This window comes from Acomys minous (genome assembly GCF_964271855.1).
Source record: "Acomys minous genome assembly, chromosome: 12".
NCBI lineage: Eukaryota > Metazoa > Chordata > Mammalia > Rodentia > Muridae > Acomys > Acomys minous.
Window position 1 is genome coordinate 30,851,086 of NC_140493.1, and position 26,269 is coordinate 30,877,354.

The 26,269-nt window shown below is 34.3% G+C and overlaps 1 protein-coding gene across 5 annotated transcripts in view; it reads right to left on the minus strand.

Moving 5' to 3' along the window:
- CSMD3 (CUB and Sushi multiple domains 3) overlaps positions 1 to 26,269 on the minus strand; it is a 1,109,294-nt gene that overhangs the window by 712,863 nt on the left and 370,162 nt on the right. For all 5 annotated transcript variants that reach the window (XM_084749143.1, XM_084749142.1, XM_084749141.1 and 2 more), the window contains exon 6: positions 2,704 to 2,816. In XM_084749143.1, the coding sequence (XP_084605269.1) occupies positions 2,704 to 2,816 (113 nt within the window). The remainder of the gene's footprint in view (positions 1 to 2,703; positions 2,817 to 26,269) is intronic.

A 26,269-nucleotide genomic window follows, 5' to 3' on the forward strand; every position in this document is an offset into this window, starting at 1 on the left:
ATGGAGAGGGTGTATAGTCATTAAATCTACCAAACTTTCCTTCACTAAATTTATCCTAAACTGAACTACTATATAATAGAAAGTACAGTAGACATAAAACAGTCTGATCCAATACTTTCAGAAGAGTCATAAGTATTAGGATTTATCACGTTGCAGGAGGAGTTTTATAGCTAACATAGAGGATATCTTTTGACCAGGTTTTTATTAATAATGGATGCAATAAAAATAGATGCCTTTCTAATTTAAAACACATGCTTAACTACATCAGTATTGCATAGATGTTTTTAAAGTAACAATAAAAATTAAAAACTGTCACCTTCACAGAACCATGTTTGGTTTATTTCTATACTTTTCAATCTGGAATATATACATAACCTCAAAAATGTTTTTGGAAGAAACTAGTTGCCATATTTACTTAATAAATATCATAATTTTAAAAGTGGTTCCAAGAGAAAATTATTTTTTCTTGAAAACCTGTTGGCATATTTGTTGCCAAATGAGTTATGGAAAGCTTCTCGCTTTTCATTTTTAACTCTGGCACCAGAGATGAAATATTCAATTCAGTCACAATATTTAAAGCATTTCATCTCTTGCTGGGATATGTGCATTTTCACTCATTTCAAGTAGTGAATGATATCATTCCAGCAAAAAAATTTTTTGTTATATGTGAAATTTTTCCTTTGATCCTTTTTTAAAAAACTCAATTTATCTGTATTTACGTAGAAATAATGTGTTTGGCTATTGTGATCTGTTTCACTCATGTAGAGACCAAGGATAAAACAATTTAGGCAATAAGGATTGAATTTCCTACGTCATTTTACCTAGACACAGAAAAAAAATACACCTTAACAAAACAGTGAAATGAATAAGTATTAAAAGTTTACTGAGAATTGGGAGCATATAAAAATATACTCTACAATACATTTTCTTTCCAGTTTCTATCAACTTATGTATACATCATTTTTAGTATTAGGAAATATTGAAAAAATTAAATTAAATCTTGAAAATACTATTGAATTTAATTTAAGATTGAATCGTGGAGCAGTAAAAATAATAAAAAATACACAACTACTGGCCGTTTGTTCCATTGCCTCATAATACAAAAAACAGCTTAATAATGTTCTTTTTATAAAATTATGTTATGCAAAAATATCATTTTATTTTGAGATACACTTGATTCTGCCAATATTTTCAAATTTAAATAAAATGATACCTACTTTATCACTTAAATAGAAGGCATACAACTGAAAGACTGCCTGAGTCTAATATAAAAATGTAACATAAGATAAGAGGTTATAATTTTGAATTTTTACCATCCTACATGTTTCAGCTCACTATACAAAAGGATCGTAACCCATAAAGTGAGTTAATTGGAAAATATGACTTGTAGTGGTGAAACTAAAGAATCAAGGATCCAACAATAATAATTTCTTTTAAAAATCATTTTGGGTTCCAAAATGAAGTTTTAAAATCATAGAAGTTGATCTGGAATACAAATAATATCTATTTAGAAATTTAAGAGAAATATTCTTTTAAATTTGATAAGGTTCAAATTGCCATGAATGAATATTTATGTTAATAAAAGCCATGAGAGTAAAAATGTTTTTGATGGTTAATGTTTTCTCTTATGGGAAACAATTAACAAATTATTTTTAAAGTATAATCGCATCCAAAGTCTGTTCATATTTTCTATGAAGACATAATACTGAAAAATATCATCAAGGAATATTCTATTAAGCTGTTGTACTACAAATTTTTGTTATAGTGATATCTGCTACTCTACTCTGAAAATCGAGATAAAATTCATACTAATTGCTGTTACAGAGAAAAGCTTCATTGACCCAATATTTACAAAAGTCTCTTGTCTTTAAAATACTAATTGCTGAAATTTTTTACTGCAAAGGGCAACATATGTTATCATGTCATTTCAATTAATAAATATAAGCTACCTGGTTCACCGTATTAAATATACAAAATATGTAAGATCAAAGAATATCAGAGGAAACACTTGAAAGATCAAAAGCAAACAAAAAAGGTAAATGGGATATGTAGGCACGGCAATGCTAACCACTGCCTGGGCAGCGGCAGCTACACTAGGAAAATGAAATGATTTACTGTCTATGCAGACTGAAGTTGTGTCCACTGTGCTCACACCACACTTCTGCGTATTATAGAAACTACATTATTTTCAGCGTTTTATCTTCCTACTAAATTTGTCCCAATGAGTTTTCCAAGGTAGTGCATCAAGGTTTATAGCCTACTCATTCAAGATATGTCTGTTAATAAAACTGGGAGATAATTCTATTAAGGTATTAATTATACTTGCAGTAACAGACAAACTACGTATGAATATGGATTTAAGGTGATAAAGAAGCAATTCACAACTACGGGTTTTCTGCAGGATTTTGTAGCATACTTTCTGCTGAAGTGTATTATTAAATCCAAATATTGTATCTTTTTGCAAAATACGTTCCATGAAGTCACAGCACACTTTCTTTGATCACTGCGCTAAAAGAATCTATTAACTTTAATATGTGATTTAGTTATGATCACATTATTTTCTTAGAAAGAATGACACTCTGTTCTGATTTAAATCACCCTTTCTAGATACTAAGAACATTTTTCCTCAGACCACACAATGCAGGTGTGCATACCAAAATTATTTTACACATCAAGGCAAGCTGAGGTGACCATTAAACATACCTTGGTAGGGAGCGCTAAATCCACGGTAGCGGTGATTGCTGTCTGTAACAAAATGTAGTCTGAGCCAGTTTTTGTTGCTTATAATTGGTGGTGGTATATTCATTCCAGATAACCTGAATTAAGAAAGACAATAACAGAAAAATTTAAAAAGCTTTTCAGCACTAATCATTCTTACTGACTTGGGAGCAAAAAAGTATCTACCAAGATGTGATATACAAAATAATGACTTTGTATTGCCAATTTTTAAGGAAATGTGAATTATTCATGTATGATAAAATTAATAATAATATAATATAATTGTATAATTTCAATCACTCTATTTTGATCTGGTTGCATGTATTGATGAAATTTACTGAAAAAAATCACAACTATATAATATTCCTTATCCATTTTAACCAAATAATTGTACTGATAATAGATTTATCACCTTAATGATAAAGAAACAACATTTAATAGGGAGTGGTACTCATGCTATTTCTGTGTACATGTTGGTATAATAAATTGCAAAAAAGAAATTCTACGAGGAATTTGAATCTCATCCTTTCAGTATAAGACTAGATAGTTATGTATTACATGTCTTCTAATCACCTATTTTCAATATTTCACATGAGATAGCAATTTTAACTACATGTTTTCATAGAACTAGTAGTGTTTAGTGAAATTTCATAATGCTGTATATTTTCATGATTACCTGATTTTAAATATATATATAGTGAATTCCTATTTACACCGTGAAAGAACTTTACTCAGCTATATCATCGTGGCTATTGGTATGCAAAAGGTTGAATTCATGTCTATATCATGTCTATTCTTTCTTTAGAATATTCTCTAATATTTCCATATTTAACCACATTTTTCTTTTTATAGAGATAGCATCCATATTGGCCTAGCTAGTGGCATGTAGAAGCATAAAATAGACCTACACCTATATACATACACAAAACTAACATCAGACGCATCAGTGTGAAATATGAAGTGTTAAACTGCTAGAAGAAAACATGGGCATCTCTCTCTAAGGTATAGATGTGGCACAGGACACTCTGAATACGATTCTATTTTTCAGAGTATGAAGGTTAGGAACTGAAAGTGGAACCTCATTACATTAAAAAGTTTATAAATTCTTCAGAAAAAAAATCAAGAAAAGACCCACAGAATGTGAGAGAATATTTCCCAGCTATACACTTGACAAAGAACTAATATTCACAAGACATATATAACTAAAAAGTCAAGAAACAAAAACAAAGTTAAAAGTGGCATATATGTCTAAAGAGTCCTAATCATACGTGAAACATATATGCCATAATAATGACAGACATGCCAAAAATACCCCTAAAGGTTCAATAACTTAAAGTTTATATTACTGTAATAAAACATTGTAACTAGAAAGGAATTTTGAAGGAAAGAGTTTATTGCAGATTACATCTCCAACACAGTCCATCATGAAGTCAGGAAGGAAACTCAAGGCAGGAACCTGATGGTAGGATGTGAAAAAGAAACTGTTGAGAGGTCCTGCTTACTGGCTTGTTTCTCATACACTGCTCAACTTGTTCTTTTTCTAATTTATTTAATTTTTAATATGTGTTTGTTTATTTATTTATTTGCTCTATATCCTGATTGAAGGCCCCCCTCCCCCCTCTTCCCCCTAACCACCCTCCTCTTCTCAGATGTGGGAAACTCTTCCCCCAATCCCACCAATCCACCCTGGCACATCATGTCGCATCAGGCCTGAGCTCATCGAGGTGCACTGCAAGGCAAGTGATGGAAGAACTGCTGGTTTTTTTTTTTTACACAGCCCAGAGCCACCTCACTAGGGATAGCACCACTTATGGTGATCTAGGACTTCCCACCTCACTCATTAATCGAGGTAATACCTGTGAAGACTTTCAAATTTGCCAATTTAATGGAAGCATTTCCCAGTTAAGGTTCCCTTTTATTATTAGTGGCAGCTGAGAGAATTGTCCTTCATCTTTGTCAGGAATAAAATGTGCAGTTCACTATATACTATAACCAACTGGTGTCTTAAAACCATATACATAAAAACAACACAAAGTAGAGTAAGCATTTTGCATTTATTTGTATGTGTGTGTATGTGTGTGTGTGTGCCTGTGTGCCTGTGTGTATGTTTGTGCGCATATATATATATATATATGTATATCAAAAAGATTGAAAGAAAAAGAAACCATAAATATAAGGAATTGGTGGAAGGTGAGGGACAGGGCAAGTGATGTAAAAGTAGCATACATATATGACATAAATTAATTTAGAAAACTAATTTAATTTAATTTAAAAAGCACTTTTCAAATCTATGCAATCAAATGTACTGACCTATCTGTATTTCCTCATATTTAGTACTCATGGACACAGTCAAGCCTGTAGAGTCTTATTCATGTTTTCCAGGACCCTGAAACCTAGCTGTGGCTGCTACTCTCCTTTTCTCTGCCTTGTCTTCCTATTCCATTCGTGATCTCTTCTTTTTCATCTGTTTTGACTCGACTTTTTTCTCTGGCCCCGAGATAAGGTTTTTTCCTCAGATATTTTCTATTCCCCATGACCTTGTTAAATTAATTATCCTGTGTTCAGCCACAACTTGTGCTCCTCTGATTCACTCATTTATCTTATCTTAGGGCACTTTAATGTACTTCATTTTAGGACTGAAATATATATAATTCAACTTTATTTACTTACACTTAATCATGGTCAGACAAGGCAGCTTTGAAGTAGGAAGGTTAAACCTGATGGTTAATCTCTTTCTGTGTCCTGATAGAGAACCTTGTGTCCTTTCTTGTCTCATTTCTTACTTTATGCAGTAGTACAATTTCTATTTGTCTCTCTACTACAGATTTTCTGGCTACATTCTAAATATGCGATACTTAATATGATAATTGATTAATAGTATTAAGAAGCTGGGTTAGCTTATCAGGAAATTAGTAAGTAGAAATTATTTGGACATAAAAGTTACTTATTTGTTTCTATTCAACAACACATTTTTAATTCCATTTTACACCATCATCAAATATTTTATTTTTACTTAATTTAAAATTCATATACAATGCTATGTACTTTCAAAAACCTTTATAGTGCCAACCCAAATATTCACTGATACCCAAAATATTTATCAATTCCAATGGGTGGTATTTCTTATTATTGACTACGTTACTAATTTCTTACACAATAGTTCTTAACTAAGAAATGTTCATTAAGAATATTTCAACTCACAGATAATGAACATTAATTAAATCAAGTTATACACTTGAAAATTTCAAAGTACTTCCTGAAAATTTAAAATAAAAACGCCTTCAGTGTTGAGGAAGAGCTGCTGTTTAGAATATTTTTTAGTTGTTCTCTTGTAATTATATGCTTATAATACTTTTTGCTCAGTCACATAATTTAATAAGCTTATACAATAATTTGCCCTTACATGTATATGTGAGAGTGTAGCACATATCTGTACTAGAATATGTATTATTGAGCCCTTCTACAAACCATTAATGCTTCTTTTTTATATAATTTTAATTTATGTGCGTTGGTTTCAGATCTTGGAGTTACAGACAGTTGTAAGCTGCCATGTGGGTGCTGGGAATTGAACCCAGGTCCTTTGGAAGAGCAGTCAGTGCTCTTAACGACTGAGCCATCTCTCTGGCTCCCCATTAATGCTTCTTATCATTCATATATATAGAGGAGTTCATTATAGAGTCCTAGGAAGTACTACTTTGTTAAATAAAATAAATATTTTATTGATTTTATTTTCCTCTCTACATTCCTATTTTTAAAAAATGTTAGCCACTTAATTCATGAGCGAGATTCATGAGGATGGTTCAGATGGCAAGACTGAGTAGTTTGCATTTTCCTGGACTGATGTGTGACCTGCTCTTGGCTAGGTGTGATAAATATTATCCATTGTTTAGTTGAGTGACATTAAAGTAACATAAAAATTGAGATATGAATCTCAATATGTCCTTCGGGGTGATTTCAACTAGAATTAACTAACGAGTGAGGAAATACTGCTGTCAATATGGGCAGCATGATCCCATAAGCTGAGGTGCATATGGAAAATAAAGGGGTGAGTAAAGAATTCACAGAATACCAGCATCTCTTACTCTCAGCTTCCTGGTCTGTTATAATTTGAGCTTAACTACACCTTGACTTTCCTGAAATGAGTAAAATGTATCCTCTTATAATAATAAACAGAATAAAATAATCCTTTAGAAAATTTTCAGTTTTAAGGTACTAATCACGAAGATTCAAAAGTAACACATTGTACAATCAAAACAGACTAAGCTGAAGGGCATACAGGCTCTGAGATTTTTAATAGGAAGATTAAGAAGTTAAGAGCATATACAGGAGGAGGTAATCCCCCTCAGGAACAGTCATAGGGGAGGGGAATAAGGGGAAAATGTGAGGGAGGGAAGAATGGGAGGATACAAGGGATGGGATAACCATTGAGATGTAATATGAATAAATTAATTTAAAAAAAAAAGAATTGTTGTTGAGATCCAGGTTGAGTCCATGCTGGGAGGCCTATACACACTGTTGCACCAACCAAGGACAATGCATGCAGTAAACCTAAACCCCTGTTCAAATCTAGCCAATGGACAGCTCTTTCTCCACAGTTGTGGGGAAAGCTGGGACAGGCTCTGACAGGAACTGCTGTGCCTGCAGTTTGATCACTTCCCCTTGGTGGAGATGCCTAGTGGGAACAAAGGAAGGGGAGGGAGGCTATACAGGTCAGACCTGATAGGCTGTGGTCACATGGTGGGGGAGATGGTCTCCTTCTGTCAAAGGTCTAGGGGAAAAAGCATAAGAAGGAAGAGGGTGGGAAAGGAAGGACACAGTGAGGGGATAACAACTGGGGTGTAATCTGAATAAATTATAATAAATTAAAGCAGAAACAAAAAAAAAAAGAATTGTGTGATATAATTAAAATTATTAAAAATCCAGCTGAGAAAAACATATGAATAAATGAAACAATGAGCTTTATTCAAGGTGTTTTTTAATAGCTAAGTGTATATATTTTATTTATTTTTTAATATTTTATTAATTTATTCATATTACATCTTAATTGTTAGCCCTTCCCTTGTATCTTCTCATTCCTCCCTCCCTCCCGCTTTCACCCTATACCCCTCCCCTATGACTGTGACTGAGGGGGACCTTCTCCTTCTGTATATGCTCATAGGGTATCGAATCTCTTCTTGGTGACCTGTTATCCTTCCTCTGAGTGCCACCAGGCCTCCCCATCCAGGGGACATGGTAAAAAATGGGGCACCAGAGATTGTATGAAAGTCAGACCTCACTCACCACTCAACGGTGGAGAATGTCCTGTCCATTGGCTAGGTCTGGGTAGGGGTTCGAAGTTTACTGCCTATATTTTCTCAAGGTTTTTTTTTTTAACTTACTTTTTCCTATCCACTGTAGTAGTGTCTACTCCACAACCTGTTTCTACATAGTGATTTCTCAATTACTACTCATTGCCATGGTCAGGCTTTTCCCACAGTCTTACTATCTTGATTTGGTTAGAAATCTGTTTTTAAATAGAGGTTGAGAACTAAATAGACTTTGGATTTATCAATCCAGATGCGATTTAGTTTATTTCTTTTGTGGGTGTATGGGTGAGTGTAGGAAAAAAGAGAGACGTAGTGTGTGTGTGTGTGTGTGTGTGTGTGTGTGTGTGTGTGTGTGTGTAAAGGTCAAAGGAAAATATAAAATGTAGATCCTTTCCTTCCATCTTCTTGGAGTGAGGACCTTTTGTTTTTGTTGTTCATGCTTGCATACCCTAAGATACTGGGCATTCTCCTAACCCTGCCTCTTATTTTGTCTTAGGAGTAATGTGTTTAAAAATACAAACTATTGAGTTTGCATTTATATGGCTTTTTGAGAGTTGTACACAGGTCCTTACACTAGCACTGCAATTCTTCTCTCACTGAGCCAGAAAGAAGTCTTGTAGGTATGAAAACACTTCATCTTAAGCTATAGAGCCATACTCAAAAGAAAAGAAAAAGAAATTATTCAATTCAAAAAATAGAATAATTATATTTGCTAATATTTTACATAAAATGTGTGTTTTAAATGGGAAATACCCACTAAGGCTCTTGTAGTTGAATATGTGTTCCCCAGTTGGTGGCCATCATTAAGGAGATTTTTGTGTCTTTGCAGGAGCAAACATATCAAAGCTATCAGACTTTGTGAGCTTAAAGCTTCATTCTTCTTCCATTTCATTTTGTCTTCTTCATGCTTACAGTTGAAAATGTAGTCTCAGCTTCATGCTGAAAGATTCATGCCTGTCTGCTTCTATGCCTCTGACCTTAATAGACTCTATTTTTCTGGAACTGTTTGTCAAAATACACTCTACATTCTTTAATTTGCATTGGGCATACACGTTTATCTCTATAACAGAAAAGTAAATTTTACATGGACATATTTAATTATCAGAATTTAAGAATGTTTATTGTTATTAAAATCCTGAAAATGAAGTTTTAATTAAAACTATCAACAAGCATCTGAAGAACAAATTTTTATTCTTTTTCTTTCCTTCTTATCTTTACTTCTCATTTCCAGGGATGACCCATTTCGTGGCATAATGCATGCTAGTAAAGTTCACTCCTCTTAACTCTTTGAAACAGTTGAAAATTGAGAACATAACACAATTCAGCTCATTTTATGAGGTTATTATTACCCTCATACTAAAACCAAATTCAAAAAAAAAAAAAAAAAGAAGAAGCTCGCAGGGTACAAATAATCATAAAAACCTTTCAAGATTCTTATACATTAACAATGAAAATATTCATCACAAACTCAAATACTTAAAGCTTAACCTAGTTAATTATTTATGAAGTCTATAATCTTGAAATTGCAGAAAGAAGAAAATTGCCTTCAATAAACAATTCCTTACAGAAAATTGAAGAAAAAGAAGTAATTACTGAATAACTTCACAAGGTGAATAATACTCCTATTATGCAACTAGACAATTTCATCACAGGCCAAAAGACTGCACATAAATATACTCCTTCAAAAAGTACATATACATGTATAAACATTTGTAATTGCTATTTTGGGTTTTCAATCTGAGTATGTATGAAACTAAGTGGAACTCAGGATCCTGGGTATACTTGTTAGGGATTTTTTTTTTATAATAGGATGGTGGGAAGACTAGCACCCAATATGAGGTATGTAGAAGAAAGAAACACTTATTCTTTTTCTGGTTGACCTCACTGTCACTGGGAATGTCATTTTTCATTGGTATTTGACCCTAATTCTAGACTCTAAAATATCCTGAAGAGCAACTGAGGCATCCATCCTTGTGGAGTTAAAAGTTTTAGTATTATTTGACTTCCTGTCAATGAATGAGCCATTGTTAGACTATTCAGATCATAGCATGTAGGACACTCTAGTTAATCCCACATATATTCATACGTGTATAGGTAGATAGATAGATAGATAGATAGATAGATAGATATACTATACGTATGTGTGTTTCTTAGACATCACCAGAAAATTATCCTTCTAGAGTAGAACAAATACAGAGACCCACAATTGGACAGCATGCCTTGAGTAAGAGACCTTATCATACTCTGTCTTAAATAGGATTTCTCCATCAAAGTCTTCAACTCAGGGTCCAGAGAACTCAGCAGAATAAGCATCTGAAAGATTGTATGACCAGACCCAATAAAGGATACCAAATAACAAGACTGTTTAAACACTGCAGGACCAACATTCACATAGAATATGGCAATATATATATATATATATATATATATATATATATATATATATGATATTCTTTAATTGATATGAAATGTATTAGATGGATATATTCCTTCATTAGATTTATGAGAATAAATTTATTAAAAACAGTGTTCTATATACACTTTGCATAACACAAGCCATTTACACTTACTATATGTATTTATAGTGTACATCATGCTCAAGGAAAATTAAAAGTTCAGTCAACATTAGATATATGGATCTAGGGAAAACATCCTGAGTTTAATAACTCAGAACTGAAAAGACAAATATGGTATATATTCACTTGCGTGCTGATATTAGATATTAAGTTTTTAAGTTGCCAATAAGCAAATATAATCCATATGACCTCAGAGGATAGGTATAAATTAAGGGGCTGGAGCCAAGGAAGTATCTCCTAGGAAGAAGAAATAGAATAGAGAGTTGTGGATAGATTAGAGGTAGAGGATTGGAACAGGAGAATCAACATGGTACTGAAGGGAAATAGAGTGTAAGGGAGGGAATACAAGGAGGTAAAATTAAATTAATGGGCATTTGAGGCATTGTATGGAAAGCTAATATAGCAGAAGCATCTTAAAATACATACACACACATACATACACACACATATAGGTATATATAAGTATATATATATATATACATACAGGTGTATACACTATATATATATATATATATATATATATATATATATATATATGAAAGTAATATAAATAGGATCATCAAATAATGGAGTGAGAAAGTATAGAAAGAAGGTTACTGTGTAATTAGAATGCTGATTTCTGTACTCCCATATCTGGTTAAAATACTTGTTCTGAGTATCTGCTGTTTCAGTGTTATGTAAACAGTGCTGCCCAATTGTCCCCTTATATACTAACAAAGAACCTTACAGCCAGTTGTTTAGCAGGGGAGAGAATAGGGATGGTGCCCTGCCAGCCAGGAGATGAGGAGTTAGGAAAGGAAGTAGGGGATTCAGCCACTAGAGAGGTCCTGGGAAAAGTGGGAAGGAGCTGGAACAAGAAAAGCTACAAAGTGCAAGTAACTCAGAGAAGTACACTGCGGGGACACCAAGTTATGTTAGAGAGTTAAGATTAGATTTTAAAATTTTATTTATTATGCGTTATTCACATTGTATTCTGATTGCTATCCCTCACTTGTATCTTTCTGTTCTCACCCTCACTCCCACTTCTGCCATATTCCCCTCCCTTAGACCTCTGACAGAAGGTAACTTCCTCCCAGACCATATGACCACAGCCTATCAGGTCTTGTCCAGAGAGCTTGCTTTCCTTTTCCTCGGTGTGCCCTCCTGTCCTCCCCACCAAGAAGAAGTGATCACATTGGGGTCACCAGAATTCATGTCAGAGGCAGTCCCTCATCTCCCTACAGCCATGAAGAATGAGCTGTCCATTGACTAGATCTGAACAGGAGGTGTGAAGCTTATTATTAAACAAATATAAAACAGTCTCAGTTATTTGTGCGATAGCCCAATTAAGAAAGGAATTGAGAAACAAACACAATTATATAAAAATAGCACAATGGAATCCTACTCAGCTATTAAAAACAGGAAAATCATGAAAGTTGCAGGCATGTGGGTGGGGCTAGAAACGGTCATCCTGAGTGAGGTAACCCAGACTCAGAAAGACACACATGGTATGTACTCACTTATAAGTAGATATTGGCCGTATAGTACAGGATAAACATACCACAATTCACAAACCCAAAGAAGATAAGTTACTAGGAAGACCCAAAGGGTGGAGGTCTCAGTCTCATTCAGAAGAGGAAATATAATAGACAGCAGAAGTGGATAAAGAGAGAGAAGAGGGTAAGAGAGGGAACATGGAGAGAAATAAGGGTCGATATCAGACCTGGGAGGAGTGGGGGCAGGAGGACAGAGGGCTTGCAGAGAGAAGAGAGACCTTGAGCTGGGGTTTCTCTGTGAGAAATAGGCTCCTGGCAGGGTAAGAGGATGATTCTAGCTGAGATTTCTAGTAGCAGGGGTCATGGAGACTGAGGTTGCCACTCTCTAATTAGACAATTCTGCCACTCTCTAATTAGATACTTCCTCTTCTAGTGGAAGCAGGGAACACCAACTCACCCACAGAGCCTTTTACCCAAAATTTACCCTCCCAACAAGATGTGCATGGACTAAAAAGAAGCAATGATTGAGAAAAACGTCCAACCAATTCCCGGCCCAACCTGAGACCCCCACCCCATGGGAGACAACCAACACATGATACTATTAAATGATGTTCTCCTATGCCTGCAGAATGAAGTCTACCATAACTGTCCTCTAAGTGGCTCAGCCCAGCAGCTGAATGGAAACAGATGTAGAGACGCACGGCCAAACATTGGGTGGAGCAAAGGGAGTCTTGTGCAAAAGTGGAGGGAAGGACAGAAAGGCTCAGAATACATCAGAGTGACGTAAGAAGTCCAATAGAGCCAAGTAAACAGGCCCCTGGAGGGTGACCGATGGAGACTGAAGCTCCAACCAAGAACCATGCATTGGATGGACCTAAGCCCCCTACACAGATGTAACTAATCCAGAGCTGGGTCCTTATAAGGGTTCCCTAGTATGGGGAATAGGAGCTGACTCTGACACGGACTCAGATGCCTGCTGTTTGGTCACTTTCCGCTGACAGGATTACCTTGCCAGGTCTCATGAGAAGATCTGCTCAGTGATGAAACTTGATATAATGGGGAGGGTGGGTAGGGGGAACTTCTCTTTTCTGAGGATTATGGGAAACAAGTAGGAAGGGGCCTATGACCAGGATATAAAGAAAATAATAAAGTAAAAATAAATAAATAACTGTAACAACAAGGCCACATCTAGACAAATCTACCAAATAAAACCTCCGGTGCCTTAAGTGAATTACATCTAATTTAGTTGTTGCCCAAGAACGCCCAATAAAAACCCACAAATAACACAGTTAATGGTAGGGCTTTATTGTTGAAGGCAAAGAATATATAACTCATTGAACATGAAATGTCCAACTTAGGCCTACATAGAATCTTCAACTACTTAGTATTGTTAAGGTATTGGATGGCATGGTGACAGAGGAGAAAAGTAAACATCAACAGTGCTTCAGAAAATTTCATCTAAAATGGTGGCCTGTCTCTAGTGATAGGCTGGTGCACTAATGGTACAAAATTTACTGGAGTAACCAATTATTAGCTGACTGAATATAAGGCCTATTCCATGAGATAGAACCCATGCTCCATACTGCTTAAGTGGCCTAGACCTGCCAGTCTAGATAAGCCAGAGATGTAGGAGAAAACTGAATACTACCATTCTGGTAAAGGAATATAGCAATAAAATGACTCCTAATTCAATTCTGGTATACACATTGATCAGTGCCCTCCTTAGCCATCACTAGAGAATAGTCCTTCTACAGCAGATGAGAAAAAAAAAATACAGAGCCCCACAACCGGACAATATACAGTGAGTGAGAGACCTGGGGACAGTCTATCTTAAACAGAATTTCTCCATCAAATCCTTCCTCTCAGGGTCCATGAAAACGCATAATAAAAGGTGGAAAGATTTGAAAGAGCCAGAGAAAATGGAGGACACTAAGAAAACAAAGACCTTTAAACGTAGCAGGACCAACACGAACTTGATGAGAATGTGGGATCATGCAGAAGACCTGAGCAGGTCTAAGCTGTATGGCATCTCATGGCGACATGAGAAGTGGACACAAATCCATCGCTCTAACTAAAGAGACTTCCCAATTTTAATTTCACATAAGAAAAATTTAGTTTTCGCTAACAGACTTTCAGTTAGAATACAAGCCACATTTATGGCCGGTTCCCATGTGTATCTGTAAATGGCTAACACAAAATGAACTCAATGGTAATTTTCAAGGGATTTTTGTTGTTGTTGTTTCATGTTTGTCTGGATGTGTTTGTTTGTTTGTTTGTATGTTGTTTAGATTCCTGTCTGTTTTCCAATGAGAGAGAGAGAAAGAGGGAGAGAGAAAGTATGTGGATTTGGGTAGGTATGGAGAGGGAGAGTATCTAGGAAAATTTGAGACAGGGGAAATCATAATCAGAACATATTGTATAAAACTTTTTTCAACAAAGAAATTAACATATTTCATACTGCAAGCAAGTATAGAAAATAAGACATGTAATGATTGAATAGATTTAGAGAAGTGCTTGAGAAAAGTTGATGTCTTCCGAACTTGGGTAGAATTAGCAAAATAGTAAGAGAAGTAAATTAACTTACCCTGAGAAGAGCATCTGAGGGAAAGAATGGTACTTTTTTGAAATACCCTTAATTGTACAAAAAAAATCAAACATGCCAACCCTCAAGAGGCTCATTCAATACTGAGTTTGAAGATCTTGTTAGTGCACTAAAGCAAGAAAAATAAATAAAAGGATATTGATTTTTTTTTAAAGAAGGAATAAAAGTGTCTCTATCCACAAAAGGCATACTTGCCAATTAGAAAAGCTCTATGAAGCTATGCACTGCAAGTAAAACTTGTAATTAAATTAATCAAGATCTGAGGAGAGAAAATGAATATATAAACATCAATTATATTTCTACACGCCAGTAAGAGACAATTGAAAATATTAATAAGATACCACTTTTGAAAATGTCATCAAATGGATATTTGAAAATGGTAGATCAAACCACATGTAAAATTTTGTATGTTCCAGATGTCAGAAAACAAAGTCTGAAAACGCTGATAACAGCAAGCAGAGAACAAGCATGCCTGTTTACATAAAGCTAAAATGCCATTTCCCCCCAAGGGAATCATGGTGCCAATATAATGTTTATAAGGGATGACAAACCATATTTATTTAAATTAACATACATATCTGATTTCCTGTAGAACTATCAATGGATTTTATATTAATATTCTGTAGTCATGAGGACAATATTATTACTATGCATAGATGCTCTCACAGTGAAAGAAACACTTTTTTGAAGTTCTCACATAAACATTAACCAGTTTCAAATGAACTCTCAAAATAATTCGACAAAAGGGCATGTCCCCTTACTAAACTGCAATGGAACAAGTATATACAACAGTGTATACAAGAAACGGATGAAATTTTCTCAACATATGCTATATTCTTACCCAAGAATTAATTAAAAATAAATTGCAGGCTTGTGAACTTTAATGTAGAAAGAAATGGCAACACTTGTAGAAGAAAACACAAATAAAAATCTGTACTAGTCATTTGAAAAAAATCATCAAGTTCACATCATGTAAAAATATTTGTTTGTAGAAATAAACCAAGAGTCCATTATTTTGAGAGTTTATAATAGGGAATAACAAGGAATTTGGAGGAAGGAATCTTAGCCATGACGGATAACCCAAGATCTTTGCTGGCGTCTTCAATTATTATACTGTATTCAATGATCCATGGGGACATGTCTGACTAGAGCTTTTATTTTTCTGATAATTGTTCCCAAACTGACCCTGAGACTAAGACTAATTATTTTCATCCTTACTATAAACAGTGCAGTTGTTTCCCCAATATTGTGTTGTAGGTAGTCTGAAATTTTCTAAAATAAAAGTGACTTCTGTAAGTAAGGTGAAAAACAAATTTGAAGAAATGAAATAGAAAGGGGTAAGTAATTTAATACTTTTTTTACAATTTTAAAAACTTATATCATCATTATATATCATGATAATATATAAACAATTTATATATTTAGTAGCCATATTTAATTCTGTAATATATGACCAAATTTTTGTTTTGCATATACTTCTTTTGTTTTTATTATCAAGGCTAGAACTTCTTAAAACTCATGAAAAAATTTATTTTCTAGTCATTCAACTGTTTATTTTTCTATACCAGTCTAATTAATTTTTCATCCTATGTATTGAATGAGTTACTTTAGACTTTTCTGAAGTCTCAATTCTTTGTTAATTTGAAGATTTTACGATGTAATTAAGATTTTACTTAGATATTATTAGATACATGGCTATAATTGTATGTTTGCTATTTGTTTAATTTTAATATTAATGATTTGTTGGTATCAATAAAGGGTACAAATTTAAAGAATGTCAAGTTCTTTTTGATTGGAAGTTGAAGGTATGAAGATACAAAGTCTACCTACTACAAAATCAAAGTAAAGCACAAAAACAGGAAAATAATGTTTTACTAAATTTAGAGCAGAACAAGAAAATACATATAAGAGGATTTACTTTTACTATATTTTTTATTAAATATTTTTACATATACATTTATATTATTACACATATATACTATTGTTTTAAAATTACATGTATTATCAGTAGGCCCAGCAGCAATCAATTAAGACACAGACACTCATTATATTTTAAAATAGCCTTAGTTAACCTGGGGCAGGGCAGATGTCAATCATCTAAACTACCTCCCAAAGTGGGGCAGACATGGTATCCCTGCCTCAATCCCATGTCATCTGTTTGTAGTAGCTTCTATCAAGTTACCTCCTATCCGTAATCCCAAATACTTATTAATGCTTTATATCTGTGCTGGATTCTCCATCCACACCATCAACACCATCCACACCATCCACACCGTCCACACCATCCACACTGTCCACACAGTCCACACCGTCCACACCGTCCACACTCTCCACACCGTCCACACCGTCCACACCGTCCACACCGTCCACACCATCCACACTGTCCACACAGTCCACACCGTCCACACCATCCACACCGTCCACACCGTCCACACCGTCCACACTGTCCACACCGTCCACACCATCCACACCATCCACACTGTCCACACCGTCCACACCGTCCACACCGTCCACACCATCCACACCATCCACACCGTCCACACCATCCACACCATCCATGTGTTTCTCCTCCATCTAACCCATGGCAGCCTTCTTCTCTTCACTTTAGGTCTTTCTAGTTTCTCCTCCTGGCCATCCTTTTTCTTCCCAGAATTCCTTTCTCTCCTAGCCACACCTATCTCCTACCCTGCCCATGTGGGTTGACTTTTTATTAAGCAACAGGTTGTTCACACAAACAGCAAGCAGTAATTAGCATCAAAATACATCAGACCTCAATATACAATAAACTATCTACAGCAAGAAGAACCACGAAACAATCAGGAGTTAGGTAAATGTTACATTCATAATGTTTTGGCTATTAGTATTTGGCAGCCTTGAAGAAAACAACTTTCCCAACTTGGTGAGTCTAAAATTCTGTATTTAAATCAGTATCTATCGTATCTCATGATTATGGACTTAGAACATCTATCTAGACCTAAAAACATCTTAACCCCTGAACAACTAAGCTTTTGTTTTGTTTTGTTTCCTTTTTTTTTTTTAATGATATAGCTTAACAAATGGTATAGAGAGTTGTGGGAAAGTAAAAGAGAGAATGCTGAGTAAAGCAGGCTAATATATTTCCTTGTGAACTACAGTTCCTCTGGGAACTGACAATAAGCCTGAAAAAATTACCATACGAGAACAAATCTGGTTATCAAGACTAGAATTGACTTGAGGATAATATAATTTATAGAAAATAAGGGGAGTAAGGTGGTTGAGAAGCAGACTTGAAGCCAAACATGGAGGCAAAAAAAAAAAAAACCCTAAGTGACCAGTGTTTATATTTGTTTATTTTGTAATATTAAAGGTGAGGCATTGCCTAATAACAATATAGAAAATCTGTAACTTGTTATATAGTTCATTTGTAGGAGAATATACACAGTCAACATAGTCCAAGAGATAATATAAAATCACCAATAAAATATAATGGTTATATTAAGTTGCTGTTTCTGAAGCTACGAAGCCGTTTGTTTAATAATTATCAAAGGTCTCCTATGTCAAGAACTCCTGATGAGACTATGTCAACAAACCAAATAGATAGAGCACCTCCTATTTCATTTAAAGGCTCTTCATGGAATTGAGGCTGGCAAGAGTGTCAGCTAAAATAGAAATGATGGGCATATAATAAAGTGCACCAGAGGAAGAGTGCATAGCCTAGCAAGCTTTGCAGCGTCCTCTCACATACAACAAAAAGAGAAAGGTTGTGACGCGGTGAGTGTGCACACCCTGCACTCTTCAGGAAGTTTCTGCCTGAATTGCTTAGTAGAAGTTATTCTGTGAAAGGAAGACAGCAGAGAGTCTGATGAGAGTCCATATAGGGAGCACAGTCCTAAAGGGTGTAAAATCTGTCCTACAGATATAAAAGTATCTAAAATTTCTCTAATACTCAAGTTTCCAAGATGGCATTATTGATAGGTTCAGAATATAACTATATATTCTTTTTAAATAATTTAATTTCTTCATGTAAAATTATTGTGTATGTAATTTTAAAATGAAAACTATTAACATGAAAAATTAAGAATGATTTTTTTTGTGTGTGAGATTGCATTTCAGCTAATGGAAAACATCATTATTTGAGAATGATTTCATAAAATCTTTTACACAGGATGCATTTGAATTGGATTTCATGGTATAGCATTTTATAAAGTAATTTGAATTAAAAGTTTCCACTGACTCTACAACATAATACAAATACTTCTATGAATTACTTAAATAATGTTTACAAAATGAATACCAGAGTAAAATAAATTAAGAACATTATATTCATATTTTTCTATTATTGTTAGTTATTAAGGATCATACATGTGTTCATAAATTTCAATACAAGCAACTATATTAGTTTTTACTATAAGCATTCACATCATATTTCTTTGGCTTACACAACCAATCTCCAGGCTCTTACAATCAATTGGCCAAATTGGTGGTGTCCCTGAGCAATGGTTATGTTAAAAATAATGTATTTGGGACTGGGCACTGTGTTCCCTCTATCCTCTGCATTTTGACAAGTAGTATATGTCTTTACCTCTGTTTGAGGGAAAAAGAAGTTTCACTGATGAGGTGTGAAAGTTGCTCTTGTCTATAGGCACAAGGGTAAGTATGTAGAAGATAATTGGAAAATACATAAGTTTTGGTTGTGAGCCTCGCCTTTAATGGCTGAGCATTCTCTCCTTCCCTATAAATACATAATTTTAACATGACAGATGTAGAGACTATGTCCTTGTCTTCCATAGTTAGAATACAATATCAGGCATGGACTACTTCCAACTGAGAGGCTTTAAGTCCAATTAGAATTTGGTTACCAGCAGATACAATTGATACCATGATGAGTCAGTCATCTGTGAGTCATCTTACTGACCTGAAAAACCACTTTCAGTAGCTATAGTTCTAAAGAAGATTAAGTAGTGAGCTATGCAGTTATCTGAGGTGCACTGTGTTAACAGCTTCTAGAAGCTGCATGTAGAAGAATTGGCTGAATAAAACAGTTGTCAGAGATATTTATAGAAACAAATGTACAGAATTTAAAGGGCCTTGCATGGCTATATGCTCACTTAAATGTTGAGAAAGCATGGGAAGTGCAAGCGAGCATTCTGATTTGCATCCAATAAAGATCTGAACAGAACTGGTATGTTGGATAGAGTAGGGCAGGAACAGAGAGAGTTTATTTAAATAATTACATGGTTCTTTGTCATGTAATTTGGGGATAGAGTTAATAGCAGGGAAGACAGCAAAAGGTTGCTTTCTTTTTCAGATTTACTGAGAGCCAACACAATTTGTGAAAGAATATAGAATAAGATCCAAAAATGACTACAAATTTTGGTTCTAAGGGCTGAGATCCCTTAACTGGATAATTTGCTGCTTCTGGTTCAATTGCTCTGAAGCCAACCTCAGAGACACTCTGAAGTACTAGGACATTGAGGACCTTTGCTCTTAACAGTGGAATGTGTGGGTGGAAATGTGGATTCCTGCAGGTAATAGAGCCCTCGACATGAGCTTGAAGTGGGAGAAGGCAACTGGGAAAGGAGATGTTAGAATTCTTCTGTGTGACTCACCACAGCCTTGAGACGTCAGAGGACTGTGGCTACTGGTGACTGCTGGTGATCATACAATTGTCTTATTTCTTTACTTTTTTTTTTCCTTTACCTGACACAGGATTGCCAATTTAGATTACAGTGCTTTAGAGGACTTGTAAAAGAAAGGCAAGGATAATTATTTTTGAGGAGGGTGTTGTTCAATTTGAAATAAAAGTCTGGAACTACTGATATCACCTAATATTGAAGCATAATGCATACTTTACTATTACCAAACGCCACAGATTAATTTTATTTAACAACACCTGATCTCTATTTTCTACTTCTATTGTTTTTGCTCTCTCATTAGAATACCATATAGTTATACTATTCTGTATTAGTTCATTTTGACTTTCTGAATGCTGTTCATGCTTAGTTGTTTCCTACTGAGAAATCTAATGATCTTCATTGTCCATCACTTTTCATCCCAGGCTCTAGTTAAGATGGGCATGGCGTAGGATCCTATGATTATTTTAACTCACTTTCATGTCTCTATTCTTTCCTTAACACTAGAGATTTATTCTCCTGGTTTTTTCTGGGTTTTTTCTTCTTCTTCTTCTTTTTTTAATCTTGTCTCTGTCATTTGAATTGTTGTTCCTGCCCAAATGGCTTGACAAATTGCTACTTACTCCAAAGGATTAGTTCAAATGTCACTTGTCTGTGATGCCACACTTCTGCCTTTTACAACACTGTGGTGCCTCTGTATTGTGAGCAAGCGACTTCAAATCACATAAGTGTTTGTCTACACGCCTTGCACTCCCTTAGATCTAGAGGAAACTAGCCTGGAAGACAGCTTTAGAATTTTCTAAATCTGTGTTAAATGAAAAGCTTAAAATACCACTTAGAACACTGAATCAATCATCTCTGTCACTGGAATGAATGGTTGCTATTTTATCCGAATAGAGATACCCAATTCTTTCTGACATAGCTTTTTCTGTAATTTTATAATTTGAATAATTTTTGTACACACATGTATGATTCTACATATGTATTTCATGTATATTTAATTATTTTCTAGTCTACAATATTACATTTTAAATCACTGATCACATTCCTCAAGTTCAAACAAAAAAAAACATAAAACAGATTTTAATACTGAATAAGGAAACTACCAATTAACCTATATTGAAAATATGTATGATATGTGGTAAAGAATGACATGTTAAATTGGGATAGAAGCTGAGACAAATTTGAGAACACATACCTCTGGTGACTAGAAAAGTCATGACTCTTTCTGTGTTGTTGTACATGTTAAAATGTGATACCAGAAGGAAGCATTGAACTTATTATTTTGCTTCCAAATAAAGAAGAGTATAGAGCACAAATCTGAAACATCGCCTTTTCACTGGCTGTCCTGAAATAATTTCTTTCTATTTGTGTGTGTTCCATATGTCAAACATGCATTGCTTTATTGCCTTACTCATCCTATGTGATCTTCTGACCCATACTGTACCTTTAATCACAACACTAAGTCTTAGGAATTGCAAAAGCTCAGAAAGATCATTGAAAATCTATCACTTCCTGAAATATTTTCAGGAGACAAAAATAGGCTTAAGAACATTCTTCGGTTTTAGCTCCAACATCTGGAAATTGTTTAAACAACAATTTTTTGCTTCTGCCTGCCTTTAGTGACTTAATTTGGCCTCCAGTGTTTTAGAAACAAATTTCATTCTTTTGAAGTAATCCCAGAAAAGGCATTTTTGGATCCTCAGAACTTTTGGTTGATTGACACCATCTGAAAGCATTTCCACCTAACTGTCCCAGAATTTACTTCTGTTTCAATAATTTATTCAGATACAGTTGTCTCAGGCTAATTCTCAAAGCTATTTGGGTAGTTATGCTCAAGAACTCAATACACCTCCCACCGAGTACAATAGCCATAAGGAAGGCACAAACCTTAGAACCAAACCCATTGTGTAGTCAGGGCTTCTTGGAGTTTGTTTTTAATCTTCTATAGGACCTGCTGCCAAGTTAGCTTAAGAAAGGGAGTCTGTCTGACATGAACTCTGGTGTCCCCTTTTTGACCACTTCCCCTTGGTGGAGAGGATTGGTGGCACTCAGAGGAAGAGGAGGCAGGCTATCTGGATGAGACCTGATAGCCTGTGATCATAAGGTGAGGGAGGAGGTCCTCTTCTGTCACTGGCCTAGGCGAGGGGAATAGGGTGAAAGAGGGGGGGATGGAGGGGAGAACAGGAAGATACAAATGCAAGGATAACAATCAGGATGTAATCTGAATACATTATTTAAATAAAAAGTAAGAAAAGATGAAAGCCAACGTAAAGAGAGAGAGAGAGAGAGAGAGAGAGAGAGAGAGAGAGAGAGAGAGAGAGAGAGAGAGAAAGAAAGAACAAATGAAAGAAAGAAAAGGAATCTACTCACACAAAGGTACCTAAGTGAAATACTTGAGATCTTTTTCTTTTTTAATCCACTTTATGTCTTAATCATAACCCCATCCTGCTTCTCCTCTGAGTTCCATCCTCCCTTTCTGTCTTTGGACCCAGTCCTTTTCACTTCCCTAGGATTGAGTCAATCCCAAGGTACCCTACATGAGACAGTGTGTGGCTTCCGGTTGGCACGCCATTCAATCTATTTGGCAACAGAGCACTGAGTACCAATTTACATACCACTAGATGTATTTGGCTTGTCCCTGGTGGAATCCTTAGAGTAGCTTCTGGAGAAATATTTAGAACCTCTGATGTTTCACCTGTATTTGTTGATACATGAATGAATCTCACTCACTAAAGGACTTGGAGTACTCAAAACCCCACGTTTAAACCAGTTATTTCTCACATTTGGCACATATAACCTAACCAAAACTCACAGAGCATAATGAGGGATATTCATGTGTTAAAGCAGGTCTGGAAGAGGTACATCACTGATGGATGTATTTGGAGAGCATTTCTTGCACTGTGTTTTTCTTTAAATTTGATTCAGCAAATTAAAGTTTAAAGATTAAAACTACAATTTTGATTTTAACACATCTGACTTTTAAGTACAGATTGTTTTTTTGTATCAAACTTGATATATCAATTCTGTTGATTCTTTTCTATCAAAATAGTGTCATTTATGAAATTAAATTCTTCTGAGTTGATGAGGACTTCTGCTAAAACTGTATTTTTAATTTAAGCATATTGGTTGTCTCTATCAATTTTCATTTTTATTTTTGTATCTTATTTTTTATGTCATTCTTATTATTTCATAGAATGCCATGTACATTAAATTTTTACTTCTTGTATTTTTGAGTTAAAAAATAGTTATTTATCTGAAGATATTTAAAGATTTCCCTAAAGATATTGGTACAATTTTAATGTTAAGAGGAAATAAACATATATGTATCTGTGAAAGTCTATAAACTGAAAATAAAAGCAAAATCACAAGAAATAAAATGACTAGAATATTCATGAAGATGTTTTACATTTACATACTGAGCATTGCTCTAGCCTGGAGCAGAGAAGTGAAAATGGTGCCGAGAGCACTGACAATAGAAGTTTTGTTCCCACAACTTTTATGTCCCCTCTGAAGGCAAAGACAACCCACTGTAAGGCATTTCCCAAATGTTTACTACAAATAACTCCTTAACTAATACTCAAAGAAGGAGAAGTTATTTTGTTTGTCAAAAATATTTAGTTCTTGTTTTTCTCCCAGAAATTGTGTAATTAGGCAGTCCTACAGTTATTAAAATTTTTTATGTAAAATCTTTTTAAATTTTGTTCTATGAATTCTACTAATGTCATGGTTTATACTCAGATGTGAAAGTTATTACAAATATATGCATGTGGGAGAGGGACGTCAAATCTGAATTTATTTCAATACTATTTAAATTTATTACTCTTATGCTCTATTCTCTTCCATTCTGACAATTAATCATTGGTTTAATATGTTTGTTATTAATTAGCAAATAGTGTTTATAATCAAAATATATATTTATTAATAATTATGGGGTAAAAATTCCAAGAGTAATCCCATTATTTCAGTTTTACTGCTCAAAAACAAAGTATTACAAACTTCATTTCACAAAACAAATAAAAACTTATAGTTTTTATTGATCAGAAGTATGGGAATAGGTTAACAAGATCCTCTGCTCAGAATTTTACCTAGATTAATTAGGTGAATGATTACTCATTTCTAGATGTCCATGTTATTGCTTGAAATGTTCTCAGGTTCTAAAAGTTGCCTGCTGCTCAGTCACTCAACATTTTTTCACAAAGTACTTTACTACCTTAAGGTCAATAAAAGAAAATCTAGATTATTATAAGATTTCACATGGGCAGATCAGGCACCTCAAGATCTCCTCTGAAAATTACATGTCAGCTTATGATCATATCCACAAAACACAACAATCTATTAGGAGGAATAATCTATCATATATACATATATATACACACACACATACACACACACACACACATATATATATGTTTGGACAGAAGTTAGTGTAGAGACATACATTCCTGGAGAGTATTTCCAAAAGACATTGAAGTTTATCTTGCTTGCTATTTACCCATGTCATCTATCATGGGGCAAATCATTAAATTCCGAATGAATGAATGAATGAATGGAAACATGTATGAATGTATCTCATCCTAATTAGCTCATTCTGTCATTACCCTTACAGAGTATGTGTGATTAAATCTGTCCCACATTATTATTTGCAGAGTAGCTTAATGAAGATTCACCTTTTTTCTATGAAGGGACCAATATTCTACTAATTATGTGACCAAATCTGAACTTTTGTGGCTCCATCATGCATTACTGGCATGCATTTGAAGTAAATGAAAAAAAAATTGGTATGGTCAAAATAAAAGCTCAGAAGACTGTATCTAAGGTGCATCTGACTAGGAGAGTGCACTCTGATTTTTCTCTAGCCATGCAATAAACTCTGTGAGATTTCTAATGTTCCATCCTGTTGTGCTGATATCAATACCAACCCATCCATGGCTCAACAAGAACTGGCTTCTCTCTTCTACAACACGGATTAATCGAACGGCAATAGTTAGCATCTTTAATGACAGGCACCACATAAACAGAACACATGAAGCAAAAGCATGTCAACAAAAAGGAAGATTTTAGAAAAGCAAACAGAATATACTACTTCCATATAAGTTAATTTTACTTGACACTCTCTTTTGTATATTCTTTAATTAAAAAGTGCTGAAGTCAGCACATTTTAAAGGAAGCTATGCCCAGAATGTAAAATACTAAGAGAAGCAATTTAGAGTATTACTTTTTCATTTATATAAGAATTTACAATTGTGATCACAAACATTTTTAGGGAAAAGCTAGATAAATGGTAGGACCATATATATATATATATACGTTTATCATAATAATATGCATAACTCAGAAAGAGTAAATGATGTTATGTAGCAGAATATGTCATGTAATATCAAACATTTTGGTATATATCATCTTATATACAGTAAAATCAATGTATAAAATGACACTATCACATATATTCACAAATAAACGCACTTAGTTGTCTCTAAAGTGAAGAAAATATTGTTGCTTTATTTTTTAAAAAAATTGAATTCAATTTTAATGCAAGTAAAAAATTAAAATAACCCTTTTCTGGAATAATAGTTCTAAAATGAAGGATACCTTTTTAAGAAGAATATTTCTAAAATGAAGGACAAATTTTAGATATCTTAGAAGCCATACTTGTCAGTTAAAATGCATACATCTCATATATAATGATGCATAATATATATAATTACATGTTATATTATATTATACTATATTATTTTATATTTTCATATGATATAAATATATGACAAAATCATGATAAGAAGAAAATTTTATTTTCAAATTTAAGATTTCAGATAGAAGGTTGAAATTGTATTTATAGTCATCGCATATTCCGTTACCTACAAAAATAAATTATGTATGGTATTGATCTGATTTACAAGTTTGCAAGCAGAGTTCAGAGGCAATCTAAAACAAAAGACAATCACAGTAAATAAGGAAATGACATGGCATAATTATACTA